At 58.7% G+C, this 27,179-nt stretch overlaps 1 protein-coding gene across 2 annotated transcripts; it reads right to left on the bottom strand.

Moving 5' to 3' along the window:
- Window positions 1-474: 474 nt before the first annotated feature.
- Window positions 475-26,228, bottom strand: SRL (sarcalumenin). Of its 2 annotated transcripts, none has more exons than XM_032704243.1 (6): window positions 26,122-26,228; window positions 15,544-15,642; window positions 14,486-14,581; window positions 6,249-6,365; window positions 5,336-5,569; window positions 475-4,163 (listed from the first exon to the last, which is right to left on the bottom strand). In XM_032704243.1, exons 1-6 carry the CDS (start codon window positions 26,180-26,182, stop codon window positions 3,352-3,354), a joined length of 1,419 nt encoding a protein of 472 aa, XP_032560134.1. In that variant the 5' UTR covers window positions 26,183-26,228; the 3' UTR covers window positions 475-3,351. The 2 variants fall into 2 exon arrangements, with proteins under 2 accessions (XP_032560134.1, XP_032560133.1); XM_032704242.1 differs by lacking the exon at window positions 26,122-26,228 and adding an exon at window positions 17,553-18,270.
- Window positions 26,229-27,179: the final 951 nt, after the last annotated feature.

The raw sequence follows: 27,179 nt of genomic DNA, 5'->3' as shown, positions 1-27,179 counted from the left end.
ACCTCTTGTCGTCCCCCATGGTCCCCAACCCCCCACCCTCCTTCATGATCCCCAAATCCCTGCCTTCCTTCATGGTCCCCAACCCCCTGCCCTCTGCTGTGGACCCCATCCTCTGTTTCCCTCCATGGTCCCTGACCTCTTCCTTCTGCCCTGGTCCCCAGCCAGCATCTCCTGGGGCGAATTGGAGCAAGGATTTGCCTCACCAGGAGGATCACTCTGCCCTGAGGCACAAAGCAAGAGCTGGTGTTTGCTTTGCCTGTCGGGCCTAAGGCACAGGAAGCCAGGTTGGAAAAGCAGCACAATGATTGAGGCATGGCTGGCAGATCCGTGCAAGGGATGGGGATAAGGCTGGGGTTCAGGGAAGGAGGTGGGACTCCCTGCCTTGCTCCCTGCAGCTGCACCCCCCTCAGCCTCCCCAGCCCTGGCGCTCACTCCCACACCAGCAGGAGAAACAAAACAAGCATCTCCAGGGAAGTGTTTGGAAAATACCAGGTTTTATTAGACAGGTTGATGTTCAAGCTGACAGTTTTATCCCAATGCACACGATCATGGGCAGCTACACAGGCCTGTGTTCCAGCTCCCTCCCTCCCGCAGTGCTCTTGGGTGAGATGCTCACCGCCCCAGTGCTGTGGGTGCTTGGGGTTTCTTAGCAGAACGAAAAGGCCTCCTTGCTCCCCATTTTCAGTCCCACATTCCCAGAGATCTCCCAGGAAAGCTCAGCAAGAGCTGGGCTGGGAACTACAATCCTCTTGGGACTGACAGCCACTTGGAGCCACGGGAGAGGAAGCATTGCAGTGGTGTCATCTCCCCGAGCCAGCACGGAGCAGAGTCATCGTGCATGGCGGGGAGCAGGGAACAGACCACCACTGCTGAAGCCACTGATTCAGAAAGAGAACCCAAGCACACTGTATTAGAGGGGAAAAAAGGTTTTTGCTGTCACAGAGGAGGCACATCCAAGACATGGGCACAGGGCTTTGCACGGGGCATGCAGGTGCCGAAGGGCAGAGGAAGGGAGGAGAAGAGGCGATGAGGGCTGGAAAATAAAACAAGAGAAAAGGAAACCAGAGAAAGGATGGGGAGAACAATGGGAGCAGCCTGAGAACAGAGCAACAGTGCCTTCAGGATCAATCCTCCTTCTGGGGTGGGGGGCCTTTCCCTGGCTACCCCACGGGCTTTAGGAGGACAGGGCAACAAGGACAGAGATGGTGCGATACAAACCTCGCAAATAGAAATGTTTGATGGCCTTTGCTCAATGTGACAGTGACACACAGTGCAACAGCAGGAACAGTGGCAGCATTAGCCTGTTTCTGTCAGTGTTTCAATTCCATTACCTCTGAGAAAACCATGCAGACCAGCCGAGCGGAGGGGACTGAGCAGTGAGGTGGAGAGGGACACCGATGGGCAGCAGGACCATGTACAGGAAAGAAGGACAGCAGTGGAGGGGCAGCAGCGCTTGGGCAGGTTGAAACATCACTTTGAGCTCATGCACTGACTCATGAGCACATCATTTCTCTCCAGGCTGCTCTGGCTGCTGCTCTCTCTGACATTCTGCTCGCCTTCCCTTGCACCTCCAGTCCCTCTGCACTGCAGGCAAAATCCCTCTGCCTGCGCTGTGCCCCTTCCCATGCTTGGAAGTAGATTTGGATCTTGGCTTCATTAGTTCAAAAGTAAAGTCCTACCTCAAGCAGAGGTCAGCAGCATGGAAGTCCCTGGGGCAGCGTCCCCCCAAAACTCACCTGGACTCAAGGAGACCTTTTCTTTGCAGCACATGGGGAATGTGAGCTCCCACAGTTCTCCTGCCTTAGCTCACATCCCGCTGCACAGGTGGAGATGTGGGTGCTGCCCTTCACACCCTTCCCATCACAACACAGCCTTCCATTCCCAGCTTTCTCTTTCCCTCTTTCATTCCTTTTGCCTTTTTCTTGCCTCAGCCAGCCACCTCCATGTCCTCTTGTTTCTGTCAAAGGTAAGTCCTTCAGCTCCAGAGGTTTCACCATGGACGTTTGGCAGGAGGAAGGACAAGGATGTCAGCAGGTCCAGGGTGGGCTTGAAGGTGCCAGTCTCCATCCAGGACAAAAAAATCTACCTCCTGGTTGGTTTGGGCTCGGGTCAGCAGCCAGCTGTGCTGTCCATGAGGGCCAGGTTTCAAGGTCAGCTGTCCATGGGGAACCTCACCCTGCTCGGGTGCTTCCAAAGCAATACTCCTTCAGGACTGAGCAGCGATGCTCAGAAATGAGCCAACAAATGGCTAAAATGGGAGGAGTTTGGAAAACAAACCCCAGAAACCTGCCTGGACTGTCCTGGGGAGGGCAGAGCAGCAGGTGGGCAAAAGGGATGTGACCTTTTTCACTTCACAGCTAGTGACCCCCCGTTCCTGCCTCCCTCCATGGAGCACAAAAACATGGGGGTCTGACTGAGAAATCATCAACATGGACTTGAACAAGGTCAAACTGCCAAATCCTCACCCTCAGAGCCCTGCTGGTCCACAGGTAGGACTTGCCAGTGTGGATTTTGAGTTAATGACACTCACAGGCACAAAGTGCCCTCTCCTGTGCTGACACAGGGGAAGAAAATCCTGCTCACAGCTCCTTGTGGGACCATCTGCTCCTCCTCCAGCACAGCTCAGCAAGTGCTGGCCGCTCCTTTCCAACCCACTTCCTCCTCTGACATGGACTTCCAAATCCCATCATGGCTACTTGTCTGGAGCTAAAAACACCCCTGCAAATGCCCCTCCTTAAGGTGAACACCCAGGTGAAGGCTGCAGAGGATCAACTCAGCTGTTAAATGGAAGGAGAACTCACCAGGTGACCTAGAAGTCTTGGAAAGAAAAACAAGATCAATATTTGCCGAGATTTGTAGCGTTTTTGTGCGAGAAAACAACAGCTGGGTCCTGGCCTCTCTTTCCTTGAGCAACACTTTGTCCCGGGGCTCCCGGTGGTGCCTGGGTTAGTGTGTCACTGCTCTCCCCTGTGCTCTCACGCCGTGCCCTTGTGCTCACTCCCTCGTGTCTTCAGGGATGCAGAGGCTGAAATTCCTCTTCACGCACTCTTGGCATCAGTGGAAAAGCAGCTGCTGCTCTAGCTCCCCGTGCATTGCTCATACTTACAGCTTAAACATTGCCTTCTACTCGAAAGAACAAAGGTAAAATGTCAGGAATTCACAGTTTTTATTCTCTTTCTTATGCCCACCCATCTTCCCCTGCCATCGAGGTCAACGACTCAAAGTCCTCATCGTACGGCAGCCTTTGCCAGCGCGGCACTCAAAGGGTTAACAAACCATGGCTTTTTGGACAGATAAGACATAAGCTCATTCACCAGTAGGAACATGTGGACGGTTGGGTTACGGATCACCTTAGGGTTTCCTGTAGCGATTCTTTGGGGTTTCACCACAGCCAGTGACGTCGCAGGAGAGGACATTGGGCTTCTTCCCCAAGCCGATGCTTCCCAAGAGATCGGGAAGTTCGCGGGTGATGGCCTTCTCAATCTTCTCCAGGAAACACCCTCCCATGTAGGAACACTGCTGAGACAGCAGCTTAAAACTGGTGATGGGGTTGATGCCAAAGAAGTCCTTGTAAGCCTCACGGTTGGGGAGGTCAAATTTGCTGACATTGGTCTTTGCCAGAATGGACTTAAAGATAAAGTACCTGTCAGGATCTTCCACAATGTCCCTGAACACCAGTTCTCCATCGCTAAAGAAGGTCATTTTGTCCTTGTAGGTCTGTAGGTAGCGATCGACCAGGAGGGCGTGGATGCGCACCCGGATGGCGTGCTGCCGGATGAAGGCGATCTTGTTTTCCATCCTGTTCTCAATCACCTGGTTGAGATCCTCCAGGAGTGATATCTCTTCCTTGAGGAACAGGTCTCTGTGGGTTTCCGGGTGGTAGTCGTGGGGCCAGAAGGAGCTAACGTACACCCTGGGTGGCTCTGTGACGTTGATGAGAGGAGCCAGGCTCCAGAATAAGGCGCCGTAGACTCTCATCAGCTCCTGGGTGGCCAGGCTGTCGGCTTTGTTCAAGATGATTCGGATCTGAGACTCGCGGCCCTTCAGCTGGCGAAACAGCATCTCCAGCTCCAAGCCCACGTCCAGCTTCGTGGGGTCAAAGACAACGAAGATGAGATCGGCTCTGTCAATGAACCACTGGCACACATCGTTGAACGGGTAACCTTTAGGAGAGGAAAGAGAGAAATCCAGCAGTAGTGGCCAGCACAGGGTGAGTCCCTTCATCAAGAGATAGATAAACCTTGAGCCTGTCGTGCCTTGTGCCTCATTCAGGTTGGATGGGGTGTGAGGCACAGCAGACTTCCCCTGCAGCCTAGAAACTGTTTCTCACGTGCTAAAACACTTCAGAGATGTAAAAATCCATCTCTGGATGTCTGAGGCTGTGACTACCTGTCTCCCTCAGCTCCCCTTTGAAACCTTTCTCCCTTATGTAGGCCACAGGTTCCTGCTGCTCCTGTGAGCAGATATTGAATCAGAGGATCACAGAATCCTTAAGATTGGAAAACCTCTCTGAGATCATCAAGTCCAGCCATTCCCCCAGCACTACCAAGGCCACCACTAAACCATGTCCCCAAGTGCCACATTCACATAGCTTTTAAATCCCTCCAAGGGTGGTAACTATGCCACCGCCCTGGGCAGCCTGTGCTGGTGCCTGACCACCCCTTCAGCGAAGAAATTTTCCCAAATAGCCAACCTAAACCTTCCCTGGCACAACTTGAGGCCATTGTCCTGTCCCTTGTTCCTGGGAGCAGAGCCTGACCCCCCCCGGTTCCCCCCTCCTGTCAGAGGGTTGCAGAGCAAGAAGGTCCCCCCTGAGCCTCCTTTTCTCCAGGTTGAACCCCCCCCAGCTCCACCAGCTGCTCCTCATCAGACTCGCGCTCCAGCCCCTTCCCCAGCCCTGTTCCCTTCTCTGGACACGCTCATCAGCCACGTCACTGCAGATATCCAGGTCAAGGAGCACTGCTGATCTGTCCTGGCACCCCAAGTACTCTGGGAACAGACTGCTGCCTCTCTGGGCTCCACTGGAGCACCAGCCATTGGCCAAGCCTGGCTCCAGGGGTGATAAACAGGGCATTAACCGGTGAGCTGAGGTGGACAATCAGCAGCCCAAGGAGTTCTGAGGAAATAACAGCAGAAGTGTCTGCTCTGTGTATGTTCCCCAGGTCCGAACTGCTGCTGCCACAGCCATGGGCATACAAACGCCACCATCCCCTCCAGTGCAAGACCCCTTTTGTGGCCCAGGGCTCTTCCCCATTGTGCTTCAGCCACCTTTGTCACCTCAGATCATTATGGCATCTTTTCTGGGGTCCCCCAGATGAACCCAGTGAACCCCCACCTCGTTCTTGCTGCTTGCGGTTTTCGATGATGCCCGGGGTGTCCACAAAGGTGACTCGCTCCAGCAGTTTGTGGGGCACCTCGATCCCTATCAGCTTCTCCAAGAAGTTCTGCCCGAACTTCTCCAGGGGCGAGAAGGATCGGGCGCTGTCAGCAGCCATCACGATGCCCTCGATGGTCTTCAGCTTGGGGCCGTGCATGATGACAGTGAACTCGGAGGTGGTGGGTTCTGCCCCTGTGCAACAACGAGAGGAGCAGCAGAGGTGTGAGATCCATGCTAGGTTATGGACACAGCAGGGCTGGCCTGAGACTGGGAGCATCACGAGCATCAGGAGCATTGTGTGCTTTCCAAGAGATGGGGCAGGGCTGTGAAATTCCTGCCCAAACTTCTTGGGAAAATGCCAGTAGGGCTTTTCTGTTTTCTGTGGAGGGTGGTTGCTCTGGAAGTGGCCTGACTGCATAAGGTGCCCTGGGAAACCACCTCCCAGGAGCCTTATTACCTCAGTGCTGAGGTGGCCATGGGCATCTGCTCTCGGCTGTGAGAGGACATCTGTGGGAGAAGGGAGGAGGGGAATGACTTTTCTCCTGGGAGGGTGCATTATCTGGCTCCATGTGAGGAGGGATGGGGGGAAGAAAAAGGCAACTTGCCTTTGTGATGTGACCGCTGCTGTAGGGGTTGGGAGCCTCATCCCTGCACTGCAGGATGAGGATGATGTGGGAGAGACACCTTCCTCCACCCTGGGGAGTGGGACAGGCCCTGGGCTGCGATGGGGAACCTCTCCCTCCACATGGCACCGCAGCCAGGTGGGATGGAACAGATCCCAACCTCCCTGCTGTAACAAGGGGGATCAAAGGCACGTGGCTGGGAATTGTTGGCCACAAGGTGTGGAAATGCAGAGCAGTGAGCGTGGTACCTGTGTACAGCTGGTAGGGAGTGTTGTCCAGCCCCAGGAGGTAGTTTATCATGGAGGATTTGCCGACGCTCCACGGTCCCAGGAATAGCACCATAGGCTTGGAAGTGATCTCCCCATCTGCGGAGAGGGGAAATAACAAGAGGAAGTGAAGGAACAATAGCGGCCGCCGCCGTGCGATTAACTCCCGGCTGTAACGAGCATCCCATCCGAGCAGCGCGGTGATGCTGCCGGGGCAACAGCCGGCCCTCGGGGGCCACCAGCCATTCACCAGCCAAGGCACTGCCCAGCGCCGGCCCCGGGACGTCCCCGTGCTCTGCGGCAGAGCCCACCTCGCTGCCTGGCGTTCCCCGAGGTTGGCCCTTCTACTGCGGAGGACTGGACGGTCTTTTTTAAACCTCGTCTCGGTTCAGTCCTGGTTTAGCCGGGGTGAGTCCGGGGCTGGCTGCGGGGCGGGGGTGTTGTTCGAAGGCAGCCGCCGCAAAGCACGGGACGTGCCGAGGAGGAGGCCATGCCTGAGCCGGGAGAGCACCTCGTGCAGAGGGAGCTGCTGTGGTTTCGGGAGCTTCGGGGCTCGGTAAGCGCGGTGCAAGCCCGGTGTCAGCTGCCTGCAAGCCTTTCTTCCGTATCCTCACAGGGATCTGCCCCCGGGCCGTGGCTCCCAACCCTCTGGCCAAACAGGAGGTCACACTGGGTGTGAGCCGGGTGTGGGGAGGGCAGGCCGGGCAAACAGCCCCACTTTGGGCTTGGGAGAAAGACAGGAGGAGAGTGAATTATAGTCCCTATCCCACACTCTTCAAGTCCAGCAGTTTTCCCCAGGAGCCTGGTGATGCACCCACAAAGACCTGTCCTCATGCCATGTGTCCAGGAGCACGGAGGTCCCTGGACACACACAGCCAGTGCCTTCCCCAGGAGCAATCCCTGCTCAAATGGGACTCTTGCAATCAGCCTGTGCCCACAGTGCCCAGCCCTCCCAGCCCCCAGGACACCGAGCAGGCAGTCAGCAGAGCCGGAGGAGGCCCCGGCCCATGCCAGCCCCCGAGCTGTGCCCAGGATAGCCAGGAGACTGATGGTCGGCTCAGGTCCAAATCAGGCCAGGAATGGAAGTAAAAACTGGGTGAGTGAGTTCCCATTGGTGGGAGCCAACCCCATCCTACACTCAGGATGGGAGAGGGTCCATCCCATTGCTGCCAGCAGGACTCCAGCCAGACAATGGGCTGGAGGACACCAGAGGGGCTGGGAGCTGCTGTCTCAACCAGAGCTGAGCCTTCCACCATGACCCAAGGCAAGGAGATGCCCTTGAGCTGTGCTGGCCTCAGCACCTTCTCTTCATCCCTACACCTAAGGCAGAGCTATTTTCCCTGGGGTAGCTGAGAGACCCTGCTCCTCCATGGCTGCTGCCCACACAGGAGCCAGCAGCTTTCCATAAAGCCAGGGATCCATCTTCGGTGTGGGGGAAGCCACGAAGTCCCCATGGTGCTGAGCTCCTACCCCGAGGGCACTGGAGGGCACTGCATGGCAGCTCCACACTGAACCCATCTGACCATGGGCACAGGAGCTGGGCAGAGTGTTCCAGTCTTCTCCTGCCCTCCTGCCCACTGCAGAGCCACCATGTCACCACCAGGCAAGGGAATGGGCTGGGGACATCTCTCCACAGGGCACTGCTGCATCCATGCAGCTCAGCCCTCCACCCCAAAGCAGAGCAGCACCTCCAAAGCAGGGGATGGACGGCCTTTTTTGCTGCCTAATCCCTGCCTGCAAGCCATGGGGATCCAACCTTGTCATCTCACACAGGACCAAACCAAATGTTGAAACCTCAGACTTTCATTATTAATCATTCCTTTGCCTCTCTGTCGCCGCTGCTCTGCTTGCTTGCCAGCTGTAATCGGGTTTCAGATGGTTGTTAGTATTATTATTATTCCCCTGTGATGTTGTGCCAGAGGTTTGGGGTGGGTCCCCGTGTGCTCTTTCATAACACGTCCCTGGCCAGGTGTGGCTGTGTGAACGTGGGCACCCGTGAGCTGCGGCTCCCTGCACGTCCACCCCTCTGCCAAGGGCATCCCCTCTGCCAGGTCACCCGCAGCTTGTGGAGCCCACCTCTACCCCCGTGGGCCATGTGGGCAGTGCCAGGCACTGGGTCCTTGCAGCTCTGCAGGGAGCACAGCAGCTCCCAGGACACGGGGCCATGTGTGGATTCTCCTGCTGCTGCCCAGAGTCTGCGAGAGCAGGGAGCATCTCCCACCCGGGAGGGTGTTGGCCTGGCATCTGTCCCTGCTATGTCCCCGTGCCGTGTCTGTCAGCAGCAATTTGGGTCACCTTGATGGTCTGGACAGCCGAAAAGAGCCAGAGCTCGCCGGAGGCTGTGCTGGGACGGCGGCAGCTCCAGCACGGCGGCTCTCTCCAGCCACCCTGTGGCTGCTCGCTCCCAGCTCAAGCTCAGACGAGCCTCCAGCTCATCCCCCCGCAGAGCCTGTGTCTGCTTGTGCTGCTCAGCTCTGGGGGTTGCAGAAAATTGCAATTCCAATTTGCCTGCCCAGGTAGTTTTTCTTTCCTAGAGCAGTGGCTTTCTGGGAGGTTTTTCCCTGTGGCAATGCCAGGCTGCCCTTTGTTAGGAGCATTGCTGCTCTGGGGCAGGAGAATAGATAGCTCTGGGGAGACCTTAGAGCCCCTTCCAGTGGCTAAAGGGGCTCCAGGAGAGCTGGAGAGGGACTGAGGACAAGGGCCTGGAGTGAGAGGACAAGGAGGAATGGCTTCCCACTGACAGGGGCAAGGTTAGATGGGACATTGGGAAGGAATTCTTGGCTGTGAGGGCAGTGAGGCCCTGGCACAGGTTGCCCAGAGAAGCTGTGGCTGCCCCTGGATCCCTGGAAGTGTCCAAGGCCAGGTTGGACGGGGCTTGGAGCAACCTGGGCTAGTGGAAGGTGTCCCTGCCCATGGCAGGGGGTGGAAGGAGATATCTTTAAGGTCCCTTCCAACCCAAACCATTCCATGATTAACACTGGGCCAGGTGTTCCCTCTCCTTGTCCTCAAGCCCAGCAGAAGGGCCTGGTGCCAGCTCATCCCCCACGTGCAAGTCTGTCCTGAGGATTCTGGGCAAAGCAGAGGACCTGGCAAAACCTCCTTCCTCTCCTAGTTGAGACTGAGCCACAGACACAAAGGTCTTCTCTGTTTTCAAACCACCCAGGAAGGCTGAAACACCTGGAGAGACTCTCCCAGCATCACCCACGCTGCCACCCCATCCTTGAACCACAAACACCACCAGCCCCCCCTGCCCATGGCACGGATCCAGCAGCCCTTGGAGGGCTGGCCAGCTCGCTCCCAAAGATTCAAAATTCATGAGTATCTTCAAGACACATGTGCCCACAGATGGAGGGATGAGCCAGTGTGGCTGCAGATGGCCTGTGCCTCCTCCACACCGTGCCCCCCTGTGCCCACGCCCACCCAGGCAACCTGCAAGTGCCCGAACCAGAGATGCAGATAAGGCAGCTATCGGAATATGCTATAATACCTACAGCCCTCTCTGCTGCTGGCACACTGGCACAACAGGGAGCCAGAGGCTCTCCAGGCCCTGGCAGGGCTCTGCCAGAGCTGTATCCATGTCCAAAGGAGCCCAGTTCAGCAGGGTCTGGCAAGTGTGGCCATGGGGCAGGACAGGAGGGACAGAAGATGGGATTCCCCTGCTTGTATCTCAGCAGGAACATTGTCCCCGTGGTGCGGCACGGGGACTCCGGGAAGGGCTGGGTGTTGGCTGGCATTTCTTGGACAGTCTCCCATCTCCTGCTTCTCCAGCACACCCAGAGCAGGATAGGCAGGGAGAGGAGCCAGCTCAGGGGGGCTGAGGCCGCCAGCAGGGGCCAGCCCGAGTTACTGGGACAGCTGCGGCTTAACTGCAGCCAGGAGGGATCAAGGGTGGACACTCACTAAAGCTTCTGTGTGCAGGAAGATGAAGGGTGGGAAGAGGTCCCCACTATAGTGTGGGCTACTGGCTGGGCTCCTCCAGTTATGCAATGGATGAGAAATCAACCTATAGGTCCAACACACAGAATCATGGGAATTGTTTAGGTTGGAAAAGACCTCTAGGATTACCAAATCCAACTACTACCCCAGCACTGCCAAGGCACCACTAAACCGTGTCCCCAAGTTCCACATCCACATGGCTTTTAAATCTCTCCAGAGATGGGGACTCCACCTCTGTCCTAGGCAGCCTGTGCCAGGGCTGACCACCCTTCCAGTGAAGAAATTTTCCCAGATATACAACCTAAACCTCCCCTGGCACGCTTGAGGCCATTTCTTCTTGTTCTGTTCCCTTGTTCCCTGGGAGCAGAGCCCGACCCACCTGGCTCCCCCTCCTGTCAGGGAGTTGCAGAGAGCAAGAAGGTCCCCCTGAGCCTCCTTTTCTCCAGCTGAGCCCCCCCAGCTCCTCAGCCAATTCCCATAGGAACACCACAAACTGCCATGGCCAGAGGAATATACCCAAGAGGGAAAGGGCCGGGGCGAGAGTGGGAATTTCAGGAAGGAGGGGGCTGTTGGGACGTGGAGTCGGGCTGGGATAAGTGCAGCAACACAGGTACCAAGGCTCTGGAAGGCTGGAACACCGGCCCCAGTAGGTGCCACGGCATGGTGGGTGCTGGGTCTGCTCGGTGCCAGGGAAGCGTGGCTGTGCTGAGACAGCTGCCTGGGGAGCCGGAGGGCAGCGGGAGCTGAGGCAGCACCGCAGCATGCAGGGAACAGGGCAGCGATACCAACCTGTGGCCGAGGAGCCCAGGGTGCGTCCGGGGTAAGCTGTTAGCAGGGGACACGGGGAGAGAGAAAAGGAAATGTGAGTCCGAGGAGGGAGGCAGCAGCCTGGGTCTGGCCCAGGACAAGGAGGGAGCTGGCGGCCACATTCCCAGCAGGAGAGATGGAGTTACAGCCTGTGAGCGACCTGCGGCTCCCAGAGTAAGCGCTGAACTCATCTTCCTGCACGACGGGGATGTGGCTCGGGGTGTTCCTGCACCCCAACCCTGTGCTGCTCAGAGGGTTTATTGCCTTCCCCAGAGGGGTTCAGCCGAGCACACAGAGCCCAGCCAGCCAGGGCTAGGACAGCCACCAACCTGGCAAGTGTCCTGGGGTCATCTGTACCCCACCCCCCCCTGGCTGGTGATGGCAACTGGGAGGTCACTCCTTACAGGGGGACACTTGCTAATTAGCACATATCAGTAATTAGGTCCACCAGCATGCACCACAACCTGGCATGACCTCACAGCAAGCTTTCCTTTGCCGGACTGGGAGATTCCCTGACCCTCAGCTAGGGACAGTCCCTCCAAGCACACAGTTGGACCCAGCTGGAGCGTGCCTGCATCCACGTGGGATGACTGAGCGGAGAGGCGGGAGGGTGGCAGGCAGGGAGAAGGAGATGGCATCTGCCAGGCTTAAGCAGAGGGTGTGTGGGAGCTCTCTGGGATGCACCCTGACAATTCAGAATTGATGGTGACAGTCACAACTCCCCCAGGACAGGTGACACTCAATTCCATGGGTGTTTTCACATGTTGTGGGGAGCAGAGGGGCTCCTTGGACTACACTGCTGTGAACAGAGCCGATGGGAAGGGAGACAAAATGGAAGGCTGCTGTGTAATGGAGGGTGAGGGTGCCTGCGATGGCACCCCTCTATATTGGCTTACAGCTCCAAAGGTCACACATATTCCGTGACAGTCCTGCCTTGCTGCTCTTCCAGCTTGTCCCACTCTTCCCGACCAGCTGAGCCAGCAGCTCTGCAACCTCCAGCCTCCCCCCTTTATTGGGTGGCACAGGGGTGGGGGCACCTCCTCCCTGCAGGGACACCAGTGACAGAATGAACCCGCTCGGGACAGGGGCACTGTGCAGAGTAAGGGCTGAGAGGCCTCCAGGGCATCCTCACCTGCCATGCAAGGGCCAAGAGGGCTTCCCTGGGCCAACCCTGTAACTGAATGTGCAGGTTTCTCTAATTACACTGCTAATGAGGGACTGGGACAAGCTTGGATCCGTGGGTATGAAAGGCAAACTGCTGAGTGCTGGAGGTTTCCAGGATTGGGTTGTGCATGCCAGGGTATGGCTGAGCTGTCGAGATCCTCAGGAGTTTGGTGGCCGCTGAAATATTTTGGAGGGGAGGTATGTCTCGCAGCTGAAAAAAGGACCTGCAGGCAAGCGCAGCATCCCTGTGGTCCTGCCCTGAGGCAGCACTGGGGTGGCATCTGCACCATGAGGGTGGCCGTGAAGGGCACAGGGGTGTGTGCGGGGAGCTGACCTGAGAACGGTCAGCCCAAGGGTGGCTGTTCCTCATGGTGAGGTGGAACAGACCACGGAGCATTGAGGTGAGGCACACCAGGACCTGCTGTCTGAGGTGAGTCCTGCCCGAGAGCTGGGTTTGAGAAGGGCTGGGAGAGACACAAGGGTTAGTGGTTGTTTCCTCAGGAACTGAGAGGGAGGAGGCAGCAGAACCCAAGAAATGACTGCTTCCTCCCCAAAAGGGAGCAGGGAGGTTGGCTGCTTGGGCGATGAAGGTGCAGGGTTGGATGTCCTGAGGGCTGGAACTGAGGCTGGGGGCTGTGTCCTCTGGCTGTGAACAGCAGAGTAATAGGGTCAGAGTAGCCCATCAGCTGCCCGTGTAACCCAATTGTCCTCCTAAACTGTGTCCCAGGTTGAACAATGCCACCAGCAGGAACCAGAGCACCTTGGAGAGGAGTTTGGGATGTTGCTGGACTTGTGAGCTCCAGGATGGAGACAGGAGCAGGCTGTGGGGGTGCGTGCTGGGATGCCAGCCCTGTGTTCCTGGTGCTCCTTTCCCAGACATGTGGCAGTGTTGTGCTGGCTGTGCCAGGGGACAATCCAGCAGCTGTGGGGTGACAGTCAGGCTGCAGCAGGATATGTTGCTGTGACCCTCAGTTACTCTCTCACATGGCAAGTGAATCGTGGTCCCCAGCCACTGGCACCAGCACAGAGCAAGGCAGGTGAGGGCACAGCTCCTGTTCTATGAGACCCACTCCTTCCAGAACCCCATGGGTGGGTGGTGGGTGATGTCCAGCATGCTCTGTGTCTTGAGGGGCAGGATCTGGGCTGGTGGTGAGGACTCTACAGCCCTGTAGAGCTGGCTCCATGCTGGAGATGGGCTGGCTGGGTATGGAGGTGTTCAAGCCTGTTTATGGAATGTCTGACCCAGGTTTAGGAGCTGCAGTGAGGATGCTTGGAAAACAGGGGTTCTGCCCTACAGGGATGTATCCATGGATTTGTCCAGCTGAATGTAGGACCTCTGTGCTGGTGGAGCAAGTCCAGCTGTAAAAGGCAGATCTGTGGGGGGGAGGGGTGTACCCTGGTCCTGCCTCACCAGGAGAGAGGGCATGGCTTCAGGTGGTTGGGCCTGGAAAGCTGGGGATGCAGACAGAGCTGCAGGACATGGAGGACAGCTTGAGGACCTTGACAGGGGGTGGATGTGGGCATGAAGCCCTGGGTCCCAGCAGCTGGAGTCCCTCCAGCATCCCCTGGATGATCAGAGGACATCTGGCCTTGGCTCAGGACAGGGGTTGGGTAGGGGTTCATAGGAGAGCTACCCCAGTGAACACGGAGCTCAGATTTAGGATTGAGCCCTCTGTGCTTGGAAAGTGAGGCTGCCTGTAGTCACAAGAGCTTTTATACCTTGTGAGCACCTTGGGGCAGAGTTTCCTCTTCTGGAGGGACACGTGTGTGGCTGGGCTGAGCCACAGGAGCCACAGGGACCTGCTCACCCATCCAACGTGCCTGAGATTGCCAAGGGGTGGAAACTCCAGCACTCAGGATGAGTGAAGGCTGTGGAGCTTGAGGGACACCGTGCCCACATGGCTGCGTCCTGTACCATCAGGAAGGATGCCAGCTCCAGCCACCCCCAGAAGGCTCATCCCCAGCCTTGAGAGGTCCTGAGCTTCCTTGCCAAGGCTGTTTCGTTGGGCCGTGATCTCTGCTTGGCAGGGGACAGGGCATTGATGTTGAGCAGGTGGGGGACCCAGAACAGGCAGGGCTCAATGCTCAGCCCACACAGATGGCCCTGACAGCAGATGGGCTAAGGCAGATGCAGGAAACCCCGCCACTGGGTTCACTAGGGCATGGCCTCTAAGCCCAGATTGTGCATGGACTTCTTGGGAAGCTGCAAAGGAAGACACACTATCCGAGGCTTTCCATGATCTGCTCTCTGCGCTGTTATCTGCATCCCAGGGACCTGGTGGTGCTGGAGACCCCAGTGCCCGTGGCATTACCTGTGATCTCGTGCTGCCTCAGCTCATTGTATCTGTAGGAGTGCTCCAGGGGCTTGATGGAGGAGTGGTAGATCTTCCTCAGCCGCTGCAGTACTCCTGGGGGGGGGAAACACGTGGGCAGGTGAAAAGCAAACCCCACGGCCCAGGGGGAGTCCCTCCCTGGGGCATTCCCTGCAGGAGGGACATTCCTTGCAGGTCCTGAGGGTGGCTCAGCTGTGGATCAAGAGACTTGGCTCACAGCTGAAATCTTGGCCAAACTGATCCCAGTCACACATTTTGCCCAGGGAAGCTGTGGCTGCCCCATCCCTGGAAGTGTCCAAGGCCAGAATGGATAGGCCTTGGAGCAACCTGGGCTAGTGAAAGGTATCCCTGCCCATGGCAAGGGTTTGGAACGGAATGCTCTTCAAGGTCTCTCCCAACCCAAATCATTTTAAGATTCTACAATTTTGATGCCTGCTAATGTTTCCTGCTGGGCACTGTCCCCATCTGCTGCCAGCAGCTGATGGAAGGAACATCCCTCCTAAGTGCTGTTTAGCACTCAACACCCACGATCCCAAAAACCCCTCCACCAACGTGCCAGGGCTCCCTGGCATGGTCCTTAACTGCTCACTGGAAAAAAAGGAGGACCTTTTTCTACAGTATCTCTTATCACTGTCTTACCAGCCCAGACCACTCACGGGGCCTGCAGAAGAAATCCTTAGAGTAGCAAAACCCCAAAAAATTGGAATAAAAATCCCAGCCCTTTGTTATGAGCTGCCCCAGGTTTCTTTGGGCAGAGATGTGTCTGATTCGCCAGTTGCATCTTCCAACCTCTCTACCCTCCTAATTCTTTTACACCCATGGGGCTGTCTTTAAAACACCTAAAATACGCTAACCCAAGAGCAGCCAAAGGGCAGTTATTGAAGATGTGGCATTACTGGACCTGGAAGAAGGAAGGTTAAAATCAAAACACTCTAGGGAAGGAAAATCCCCTCCATGCTCTTAGTGCAGGGTGGTGAGGAGCCTGTCCTGCAGGGATGGTGTGGGCTGAAGGAGCAGGGTGTGCATGGCCCCCTCACCTGAGACATCATCGGCAGGTTTTTCCTCGTTCAGCTTGAGGGTGTTCTCCAAGTGGGACCGGTCACGCTTGGTCGGCTCGCTGGCATCTTCAACCTCTTCTGGAGGAGAAAAGCAAGAGACCTGTTACTGCTGGAGGGAGAATGCACACAGCAGCTCACGCAAGCGACCACCGGGGAGAGGGCGGGGGAGCACACACCCCCCGAGCCCACGGCATGGGGAGCACACACCCTGAGCCCGCAGCGTGGGGAGCACACACCCCCCGAGCCCACGGGAGTGGGGAGCACACACACCCCGAGCCCACGGCATGGGGAGCACACACACACCTCGAGCCCACGGTGTGGGGAGCACACACCCCGATCCCACGGGAATGGGGAGAACACACCCCGAGCCCATGGCATGGGAGCACACACCCCCCGAGCCCACGGCGTGGGGAGCACACACCCCCCGAGCCCACGGTGTGGGAGCACACGCACCCCGATCCCGCGAGAGTTGGGGAGCACACACCCCGAGCCCGCGGGAGTGGGAGCACACACACCCCGAGCCCGCGGGCGCGCCGTGCACCGCAGCAGCCGCTGTCACCCTCGACATGCCGCGTGCCTCCCCTGCTGCACAGGCTCCTGTGCTGCCAGGGCTGTGCCTGCTGGGGAAGCATCGTGGGCAACTGCTTGGCTCCGAGGAGGGGCCGGCCGCTCCCGGGGAATGCGAAGGACGTGCCTGGGAGGTACTCCCAGGGTTGGGACGCGGAACGAGCGCGTGGCAGCTGCTGCCCGACGGGGCCCTGGCGCTTCCCCCGGCGCTGTGGCTCCCCGGGGGCTCAGCCCTGAGTGCAGACTCTACGCTGACATCTCTCTTTGCCCATTCCCCGCAAAAACTACACGTTGAGCCGGGATTCGCGAGGCTGGGGCTGGCTCTGGCTCCTGGGGGACAGCCCAGCCTGACACGTCCTGGCTGCCTCGCCTTTGCCAGCAGGACCATTCCCTCCCAGTTCTCCCACCTCTGCCTCCATATCACCCCGGAGCCCTCTGCGTGGTGCCCTGTGCCTTGTGGCTCTGTCCCAGATGTGGGGAGCATGAGGCAGCTGCCTCCATCCAGGGAAGGCACCTCAGTTCCCCAAAACTTGGAGACAGAGGTGTCCTCACCATGGAGGTGCTGGCACACCAAGAGCCTCCAAGAGTTTTTCAGTAAGGGAGCTGGGCTGGGCTGTAAGGAGGGTTTGGGGACAGGGCTGGGGACACCAGGGCCAAGGGGCACCACCAAGCCACGGGACTGTGTTGAGCATCTACAGCATTGGGCTGAGGAAGACCTTTTGACTCGCCAAGTGAAGCCACAGAGACCAAACTGGGCTTGCCTTTTGGGAAAAATGGGAGGTTTTTTGAGCTGGCACGTTAGTAGATGAAAGAGAAAAAAAGACTCAGCTGGGTCCGAAGGTCGCTGCCCAACCTGTGGGCCAAAGTCTACAAGTATTTCTAGGAAATCATGGTGGGGGGTGTCCCTTTTCCTTAGTTAGCCTTTCACTGATCGAGCGGGGCCAGTGCATTGATAACTCATTGGCCTGGATTAGCTCTTCACACCTTCCCTATGAGCCAAGAGCTGGTGGAGAAGAGACCCACCATCCCGGGAGCATCCTGCCCCTGCACCGAGCTGAGGGTCCAGAGGACTCTGCAGGTGGAGAATAAAGAGCCTTTAAGATGTCTGTGGGTGCTGGAAGGGGCCTGGGGCTTAAAATCTTATCCATGTCCACATCCCTGAGAAGACATCATGGCCTTAAAGTGGAGCGAGGGGAACATCAGCCAGTTTTGGTACTGCTGTGCCGAGCGCCCCACGACGGGGACCTGCGGGCTCCTGCTGCACCCTGGCTGCCCACGGCTGTGTTAGGGGCAGGTGGGGAAGCACAAGCGTTAGGACAGGGCCATGCACTAGGCGAGGTTTAATGTGCCAAGCTCAGCTCCACCGGGGTTGATGGTGGGTCACTCTTGCCGCTAGAGCACACCCAAGAAAAGATTCCAACCTATCTGGCTGTGCCGGGGCTCGGCAGCGGCTGGGGGGGTGATGGGGACCTCTGTTTCTGCCAGTGGGGGATTGTCTGCAGGGGGTCTTCTGCCACTGCTGGGGGGTCTTCTTTTGCTGGTGGATCTTCCACTGCTGGAGGATCTTCTGCTGCTGCTGGTGGATCTGCTGCTGGCGGTCTTCTTCTTTGTCCCCACAGGGTGGGTGATGGCAGCTGGCAGGACCATCCCTGGCTTTTCCCGTGCCAGCAGCTGCTGGTTTGCCATGGCTCTCTTTGTCGGAAGTGCTGGCTGCTTCCTTGTCACCCTCTTCACTTTCATTCTCTGACCTCTCACCATCTTCCTCAGATTCTTTCTCCTCCTTAGAGTCTCCCTCCTCCTCAGACTCTCCCTTGCCTCCATCTTCCTCACGCCCCGTCTGACCTTTGTCAGACTCTCCTTGTTCATCATCTTCCTCCGAGCTCTGCTCATCCCCTTCTTCTCCCCCCCCAGAGCAGACACTCCTCTTGGCTCCTCTGTTTCCTCTTCCCCAGGCTGCCCTTGCTCCTCAGAGCCTCCTTTCTCCATGCCGGGCTCCTCATCTTCCTGGGCATGGTTGGCAACTTGTGTGCCAGACCCGTGGATCCCTCTGTGATGTGCTGCCATGGCATCCTCCCCTGAGCTCTGTCCCTCCTGGCCCTTCTCCTCGGTGGTCTCCTCTGTCCGGCTGTCCCCTGGCCCCAGGCCCCTGCTCAGGCTCCGCGCCGGTTCTTCCTCCCCCTCTCCACGTCCCTCCTCAGCGGTGCCGGGCAAGGAGGCGTTGGCAGTGCCACTGTCTTGCTCCTCCTCAGGGCTGCCATCAGCCACCTTCTCCTCCAGCCGGGGCTCTGTGGCTGGCAGGGGGCTTTCGGCAGCACCGTGGTCCGTGCCGGGGACGCGCGGCTCTAAACGATGAGAACAGCTCGGTCAGTCTCACCCGCGCCGGCACGCGGCTACTGGGGCACCCACCGACCCCTGCCAGCACGGGGGGGCCCTGAGGGAGGAGTTGTGCCTGTTACCAAGAGGTTTAAACTCAACCCCAAACCTTCTCTAGTCCCAGCTCAATTTTCTGTCCCCGTCGCAAGAGGTTGGGTGCAAAGATGTGTTTGTGGGGCACAAAGCCGAGCCAGCAGGGAGCTCTGTGGCTGTGCTGGCTGGGGCTGCCACCCACCACAAAGCACTGCAGGAGGGTGGCAAAGCAGCCCTAAAAAAACACAGGGGAAAGCAGTAAAAATAACAATTCTGATGGGGGCTGTGGGCACTTGGCAGGTTAAAAGGGTCCTTCCCCAGCCCTGACTCGGGAGAGCATCACACCAGCCATGGTGAGTGGCAGGGCGAGAGGGAGGAGGAGGAAGGAGATTCCTGGCACAAGGGGCTTCCCAGCACGGGGTCCTGCCTTTCCCCAGGCAGGGATTGACCCTGGCTGCAGGGCTCGGGAGCTATTTATTGTGAGTGTCCCTTCACTAGGAAAGCATCTCCCTCGCCGTGCCGCTGGCGGGGACACAATGAGTTTGTTCTGTGGCCCGGGAGAATCCATCCGTATTTTCCATAGGCTCCAACTGCAATTTAACATTAGTCAACGGGTGCCAAAAATAAAAGATCATGGCTATACTGTCTCCATTACAAACAGTTGCTGCTAGTCTAAATAATCCCCCCAAACGCCCAGTGCCAGGGGAGCATTTCAGAGGAAAGTAATTCCTTTGTACACCAGCTGGCAAGCAGATGCCAAGCAAGAAAAAATACCATCTCCACCCAGGCTGCGGGAGGAGAGTGGGCAGTGCTGGGCACAGACAGCCCTCTGCTCCAGCTCCCACGCCGTGTCCGTGCAGGAGCCGTGGGACAGTGTCCAGTGGAGCATCAGCAGGACCTCAGCAAAGCTGGGGCACAGTGGCTGAGTACGGGAGGCTCAGGGCTGGGCAGCACGGTGCCGCCCCAGAGCACTCAGCCCAGTTTGTCCTGGCTGGGATGCTGGGTGGGTGGTTGTATCCCCATTGTGCCCGTGGGGCTGTTATCTGGGATCGGGTTGCACTGGGAGGCTCGTGCCATGCCAGCAGCGGGCACTGGGAAGGACAGGCTGCCCCCAGCCTGCCTGCATTCCCAGCGGCTCTCGGCTCCCTGGCACGACAGAGCCGCCGCCACCGCCACGGCTCCTCACCGTGCCCAGACCGGATGCGTGGGTCACCCTGTCCCTGCCCTCACTGACCTCCCTCTGCTTTGCTGGCACATGACCTGCAGGTGCATCTGGGCTCCCAGTTCAGCTCCCAGATGGAAGGGATGGGTGGTGTGGGTAGCTCCCACCTCCTCCCTCCTGCCCTTGTCTTTCAGGCAGCACCTTCCTGCGGGACCCTGCAGGTGCTGCTTGAAGGGGAACATCTTAGGTTTGACCTGCAAAACCTGGGTGACTGAGGGCCAACATGCCCCTGCCTGGCCCTGGTGGTCTGGAACCAGCCTGGGTCACTGGAGGGTCCTCTAATCTGATGGGAATGGGGATATTGTAAGCTTGGGCCCAAAATAGCTGCTGACCTGGAGGGCGGGAAGAGGAGTGATGGTCAAAGTGGAGAAGGGGGGCAGGACCAGGCAGAGGAGACCCTGAATGTCCTGAGGGCTTTGTCTGGGGTCTGTGTGTCTCCTCTGACCCAGAGGGGCCATCACCCACCATGGCCAGGTGCAACTGCAACCCCAGTGCCCACCCAGCCATCCCTTGCAGAGAAAGGGAAATATCCCCAGGCGCTCTGACGGGGATGTCCTGCCATGTGCTGGTCATGGCTTTTTGTCTTGTGACCTTCAATGTCTTACACAAAGTCCCTGTCCCCTTTGCACCTCCTTCTCCCTCCTGTTTCCCCTACATGGTCTCCCAGTCCCTGGTGGGGTGAGTTGTGCTGACCTGCAGATGGCCGGGCAACGAGCGTGAAATGGGCCGAAGGTTACGGGCTTAACACCCTCCGTGCACCCGCCGGGGGCTAAAAAGGGCAACAGCAACTGTACGTGGGGATCAGGAGGAGCAGTGGCAAAGCCCCAGCCCCCTCGGCCGCTGGCCCTGGCCCCTCACCCTGCTGTCAGCCAAGGGTGACGTCTGCCCCTGGGGGCCCCCGTGGGCTCCGGGAGGGGACAGCCACGGTGTAAAGTGACACTGGGGCTCCCTGAGTTCACACCTTGCATTGTGCCAAGCAGATGGGTGGCATAGGAGAGGAGCCCTCGCCCTGCTCCCCTCAGGGACCTGACCTCCCAGAGGATCCTTGTCCTGCACTGCCCTGCCACCCCCAGTCTCGTCCTGGGGGGCTGTCAGCTGCCTGGGGACCCTTTTCCCGGCAGGGACAGCAGGGATGGAGAGCTCACAATGGGACTCTGCGTGCCACAGGGTGCCACAGCTTGTTTGCACCCGGGAAAAGCCCATGAGGGAAGGATAGGGATGGCTGCTGGAGGCTGAACACCACGGAGTCCCCTCTGTCCCTGCACAGGGATGTACAGAATGGCACAGACCTGGTGCCGAAATGGATCCTCCAGGAGGACAGTGAGGAGGGACTGATGGGCACAGGTGGCCCTGGAGGGACAATCTCCCCCCCAGCAGAAATCAGAGCCTCGAGCGTGGGGCCAGTGATGGCAGGGAATGGCTTTTCACACGCCCCTTCCCCTGCCTGGATCCCAGCCCCTGCAGCCCTGGGGTATTATCCACTGGCTCTGCTAGTCCTGTACTCCCCACATCCTCCCTGTGGGATCCTGGGGGGACCTTGCATTGTCCATCCCTGCCTTTGTTCTGACAAAGCTCTTTGAAACCTCATGGAGAATGACAGGGCACAAAGTCTGGGACTTCCTGAGATTTTCCACCTGGACCTGCTGCAGATCCCCCCCCCTTTCCACAAGATCCCATTTCATGATGATGTCCTTGCCCACTGGACTCTATGAGGTCCCCATAGTTTCTACTTGGGATTGAACCCTGGTGCTCCTCTGGCTTGTGGCCCAGCACCAGTTTGGAGCCAGCCAGGTCAACACCTTCAGAGGGAAGTGTCCCACAAGGGCTCAAGCAGCCAAGAGGACACAAAACCCTTGTGCACCTCAAAAACCAGGATGCCCAGACACATCATCACATCCCAGAGTCTTCATGATCCCAAATCACCAGCATAAAGCAAATATATTCCATTTTTTCAATGCAGAGAGAGGTCTAGGAAACAGCTTTGTCGTACTAATTGGCTTCATCTGTGCAGGAGATTTTAAGTTTAGTTGAAAAAAGTTAAAGTTGATTGATTTCTATGAAGAGTTGGATAGAACCGCATGATATTTTGATTAGAAAATGGTAAAAAAACCTCGCCAGGATCTACCAAAGGGATTAAAACCAGGCTTGAAGCTTTCTAAATACAGAGATGAAAATGGGGAGTGAATGCTGCGGGGTGTTTGTTCCAGTCTCCCCACCCTAAGGATCTGGAAGGAACCCTGAACCCCTGACTTGCAGAAGACAGGAAGATGAGGGAGGTGGGGGATGAAGCACCCGCTGCTTCCTGGCCGAGGAGATCTGGGTCTGTTGGTGAGAAGACAGCCCGGAAGCATCAGGTATTTTGGCACGGGCAGATGTCACGCTGTACATCGAGGAACATCAACCCTTGCAGGGTCTGCAGCCCAGGGAAATGCTGAGGGACCTGAGGGACATGCTGTGGTATGGCTGGGGCTGGAGGAGGGACTTCCAAGTTGTCACACTGGGCCTGTCCCCTGGCCTCCAACCACGGGAGGCTTCACCAACCCATCCCAGGAGTGTCCTGTGAGGAACACGCTCCATGCACTCAGGGCGAGCCTTCCTGAGTGAAGGAAGGCTCCCCATCCCTCTTTGGGTCATCCCAAGCATTCTTGGTCACCTGGGTAGCCCTTGGACTTGCCAAATTGGATTCTAATGCATGATGACCCATTTTCCCAAAGGATCCTCAATCCATGGGAATGTCTGGGCAGACACTGCCTGCCGGAGCCAAGCAGGGATACCCAGCCCTGGGGGTCTGACCCGGCAGCAAGGGGGACTCCAGTACAGAGACGGGGTCACACAGCTCTGAGCCTGTCCCATGGCATGCCCCATGTGTGGGGAGGGCTGACCCACGTGCCTGGCTGGCACCAGGGTTGTGCTGGCACTGCCAATGCCCCATCCTGGCTCGGGGTGCCCGCCCGGAGCCTCCCCGGCCCCTCCGGCAGCCCCCACCGGCACACGGGCTCACGGCTTCCTCCAGCTATCACTTACAAGGGAAATGTCCCGTGGGCTGAAAATAGCCCAGCAGAGCCCTGCTGTTCCTGCAGAGCCCAGGGAACAGGCAATTCCATGAGTGATCTGGTCACCCCCGACCTGCTGCCGGCTGGGGTTTTGATGCCCCGGGTTGGTGAGTGGGACACGGTGGGAACGTGGAAAGAGTGTTTCCCTGGGCACAGCACGGCCCTCCCAGACCAGTGCCACCTCACAGAGACCTGCTGATGTCCCTGTGCCATCAAGGCCATGCACAGGGAGCCTTCTTGCTCAGCTGAGTCAAAAGTGGCTGATGGAGACAGTGTCCCAGCACAGCCAACCTGCCCAACATCTGCTTTGGTTTGTTCAACCAACAGCTTGGGAGTGAGATGGGGCACTCACAGGGACCAGGGTCTCCTCCAGGTGTGGCACCAGGGGTGTGACAGGGATGCAGATGGCACAAGCACCCAAAATCCATGGGTGCCTAATGCACCCCCAGCCCCTTGTCTCACTGCAGCCACCCAACGGCAGTGGTGTCCATGGCTGTGCCAATGCTGGGGAGTGGAGTGAGTCCACTGGGGTGTCACTGGGACACCTCTGGGGACACTAGTTGTCACAGGCAGCATTGGCCTGGGATGGTCAGGGTGGAGGGTCTCCATGGGTACTGTACCTGGGTCCCACAGTCCCACTCCCAAGATGTTCTGTCCTGGGAAGTGAAGCCCACTGTGAAGTGACACATTCCATGGTGGAGGACACCCCAAGTTGACACATTCCATGAGAAGGTGTGATGTCCTGGGTGATGGGGAACAGCCCAAGATGCCATGAGGATGTGGTGATGGAGCTCATCCCGAGGTGACCCAGCTGATGAGGCTGAGGCGGGATGAGGACTCCCAGGGTGATGGCCCATGCTTGCTGTCTGTGCCGCCCCACAGTGCCTTGCAGGAGGACACCATCATGCCAGGGCTTTCCCCAGTCCCTCTCCCAGCTTGAAGGTGGTGATGGCATTGCCATCCCACTCAATCTGTGCTGGCTGTGGGGCCAAAGACTCCCCAGAGCAAAGCTGCCAAGCGTGGTCTGGGCACTGTCCTGCCAGCATCCTGGTGGCCACGGGGTCACCCGGCCTGGGATGGCCAAACTCTGCCCAAGGTGTGAGTGCAGGAGGAGGAGACCTTCCTGGAGGCAAGAGTGGATGGAGCAGTGGGTGAGTGCTCTCAGCACGAGCCACCACCCAGCCCTGCAGTGGGTGCTGGTCCCTGCTGGGGCTTCTGGCCACACTGGGGAGCTTTACCAGCCCTGGTCATGTGGGCCATGGGTCATTTTGGCTGGGACTGTAGGAGCACAGGCACAGAGCAGTTCCCACACCTGGCCTCTGGGAATGGTGACAGGGTCCCAGTTGCCCCAGGCATCACTAAATCCCGAGGACCACGCCTTGCCATGATGCCTCAATGAAGGCCTTGGTTCCCCATTGGACTCCCACACCCTTCTCTTCACCAGACAGGGTTGAATGGAAAGACATGGCCCAGAAACAGAAGAAACACCCCCCAAGCCACTTCTTGCACCCCAAAGGAGCTGGGTCCAAGAGCCTGGCTTGGCACCAAAGGAAAAGCACAACTCATCCTGCAGATACCACCAGTCCCTGTGGAGCAGAACCATGGGCAGGTGCCACTGCTTACAGTTTTTTTTCCAAACCTACAGGATCAGAATAAATTATGGGACCCCTCAATAAGCAGGAGATGCCAAGTGTGGGGACTTGAGGGGCTTCAGCCACCCCTTGGGGACCTCAGGGGCCTCCTTTGAGAGGGCCATGCCAGCCTCCATGCCAGCCTCAGCACAACCAAGACCTGGGCTGGTGGTCACCCACCATGGTGACAGCCCCCAGATGTCCCACAGGGCCACCAGCCCAGCAGAGGTGGCACCTGCCACCAGCTATGCCCATAGAGGTCCTTTCCAACCCCCACCCACAGGCCTACCGGTGGCCCCATGGAGGTCACCCCAGCACTGTCGGGGTGTGTCACTGGCCCCCAAGCCATTCATTCCCAAGAATGGCCCAAGATGCCCTTAAAAGGCCAGAACTCGGCGGGGCGGGGGTGCCGGGTGCTGGAAGGCGGCAGCTGCGGGTACTCGAGCGCGGGGCTGCGGCGGCGCGGGGCGGGGGGGGGCGGCCGGGGGGGCTGCGGGGAGCGCAGTGTCCCCTTACACGGCTGTTTCCATACATAGCCGCCCCCCTCTCCCGCTGCGCGGCCGCCGGAGCCCGGCCAGGCAGAGAACCAGCCCAAATTAACTCAAGGGCAAGCAAGGGTACCGGCGATGCCGCCCCACCACGCGGCCCCAGGGATACCCGGCCGCGGATCGGGGTGCTGAGCGGGGATGGGACAGCCGGGAAGGGGTCCGGGGTCATCAGAGATCCCCAGCGCCCTGGCAGCCCCCCAAGTCCTCACGGTCCAAAATCAAGCCACCACGGCACCCACGGGTGACACTTGCCCCCAGGGCGTGGTAGCAGCAGCACAGCCCGTGCGCCCACCCTGACTCCATAGGAGGGACCCCAGTCTGCACCCCTTGCCATCCCCTCCTGTCCCTGGCCCTACAGCACGTTTTGGGATGACTCTGCAGCCCTGGCAGAGCTGCCAGGGAGCCCAGCCGGCTGTACCCCTGCTGCCCTGCCCTGCCCAGCCCCTGGGGACAGGCTGGGCTCACCAGGCACCCCAGAGCCTCATCTGCACCCTCAGCCCCACAGACACCCACAGTTCTTCCTGCACCTGCAGCCCCACAGGTACCTGCAACCCTGCAGGACACCCACAGCCCCACACAGGCACCTGCAGCCCTGTGGGGACCCCACAGCCCCCTTGGGGACCCCCAGCCCCATGGACACCTGCAGCCTCACAGACCCCCAGCCCCATGGGATCCAGCATCCCTGTGGGGACCCACAGCCCTGTGAGGACCCCATAGTCCTGCAGGAATTCACAGTCCCATTGGGACCCACAGCCCATGGGATCCCCACAGCCCCACAGGCACCAACAGCCCCTTGGGAACCCTATAGCCCTGCAGGCACCCACAGCCCTGCAGGACCCTCCACCCAACCCTGGATGACCCCACAGCCCTGCTGGTATCCACAACCCCATGGGTTCCCCAAAGCCCCATGGGGTCCCCACAGCTCCAAGGGCACCCACAGCCCATGGGGACCCCATAACCCCACGGGCACCCAGACCCCCATAGGTACCCACAGCCCCGTGGGGTCTCCACAGCCCCAAGGGCACCAGCAGCTTTGTGGGAACCCCATAGCCCTGCCAGCTCCCACAGCCCCACGGGCACCCCACGGGTGCTCCAGCCCCCAGGAGCCCCCCGGCCGCTGTGTGCCGTACCTGCGGTGCTGAGGAGCAGGAGCGAGGCCACGCAGCAGCAGAGCAGGTTGAGACCCTTCATGGTGGCTGCCAGGAGCTCCCTGACGCTCGCTGCCTCTATTTATACGGCGTCGGCGCGGGCAGGCAGGCAGGGCACAGGGCAGGCAGCTGCCCGCACAGATGCTGCCGCCGCCGTTCTTCCGCTCCCAGGGGCCCTGGGAATGGGGACAGGGACGGGGATGGGGCACAGCAGCAGGACTGCAGCGCTGGGAATGGCTCGTGTCGGGATGCGATGGCACAGGACACCTCCTGGCGTGGGTCCCTGGGGTGGCATGCCCATGTGGGGTCACTGTCCCTGTCACGGTGTCCTGCTGGCGTGGTGTGCGGAGCTCCTTGGGCTGCCTCAGCTGCAGCCCCTTTTGGGCTGAAGCAGGATTTTAGGAGGGGAAGTGCTGAGCAGCACAGCACTGCAGTGTCCCCGAACGGGGGTGTCCCCAGGCACCTCGTCCTGGGCTGATTTGATGTCCCCTCAAGGCACCACAGGTCACAACCCGATGCCACACACCCCTAGGTGAGGCATGTCCCTTCCACCCTGACAGTGCCCCCACTGTCACTGGCACTGTGCTGGCAGCGTGGCACGGTGGGCAGTGTCCCCTCCCCACAGCCAGAAGCACAGGGTCACCAGCTCCTGGCACCTTTGTATGGCCAGTCTTCGCAACGAAGATTTGGGAAGGGTCTTTGCCCTTCGAGCCTGCGCAGTGGATTTTTTAGGTGAGACACAGTGTGCGCTGAGCTGAGCCCACCCTTTAATCCTAAGGTTCATCTGCCTCACTTGTAGGAAAAGCCACCCAGTGCTGTCCCCAAAGTCTGGCTGTAGCAGAGTGGCCACTGGCTCCATCACTGCAGGAGCCGCTTCTGGGGGCTGTGACCCAGCTTTTCCTTGGGGAAGAGGCCGAGTGTGGGAGCAGAGGGAGCCCCTGACCCCGAGATGGGGGTGGGAGGGAGGGGGTGATGGTAGGGAGCAGGCAAGACCTAGCCCTTAGCTGGACACCATGGATGGCCACAGCATGGAGGGAGAG

Source organism: Chiroxiphia lanceolata, chromosome 16 (genome assembly GCF_009829145.1).
Source record: "Chiroxiphia lanceolata isolate bChiLan1 chromosome 16, bChiLan1.pri, whole genome shotgun sequence".
NCBI lineage: Eukaryota > Metazoa > Chordata > Aves > Passeriformes > Pipridae > Chiroxiphia > Chiroxiphia lanceolata.
This window is presented reverse-complemented; position numbering and strand designations above follow the sequence as displayed.

Excerpts from the sequence above, each read along its gene's own strand:
- SRL (XM_032704242.1), bottom strand. The coding sequence starts at position 18,195 with ATGGCAGCACATCACAGAGGGATCCACGGGTCTGGCACACAAGTTGCC. Across the intron at positions 14,582-15,543 it reads ACCTGCCGATGATGTCTCAG|GAGTACTGCAGCGGCTGAGG; the intron begins GTGAGGGGGCCA and ends TCCCCCCCCCAG. Across the intron at positions 6,366-14,485 it reads GAGGCAGCACGAGATCACAG|ATGGGGAGATCACTTCCAAG; the intron begins GTAATGCCACGG and ends CCCTCTCCGCAG.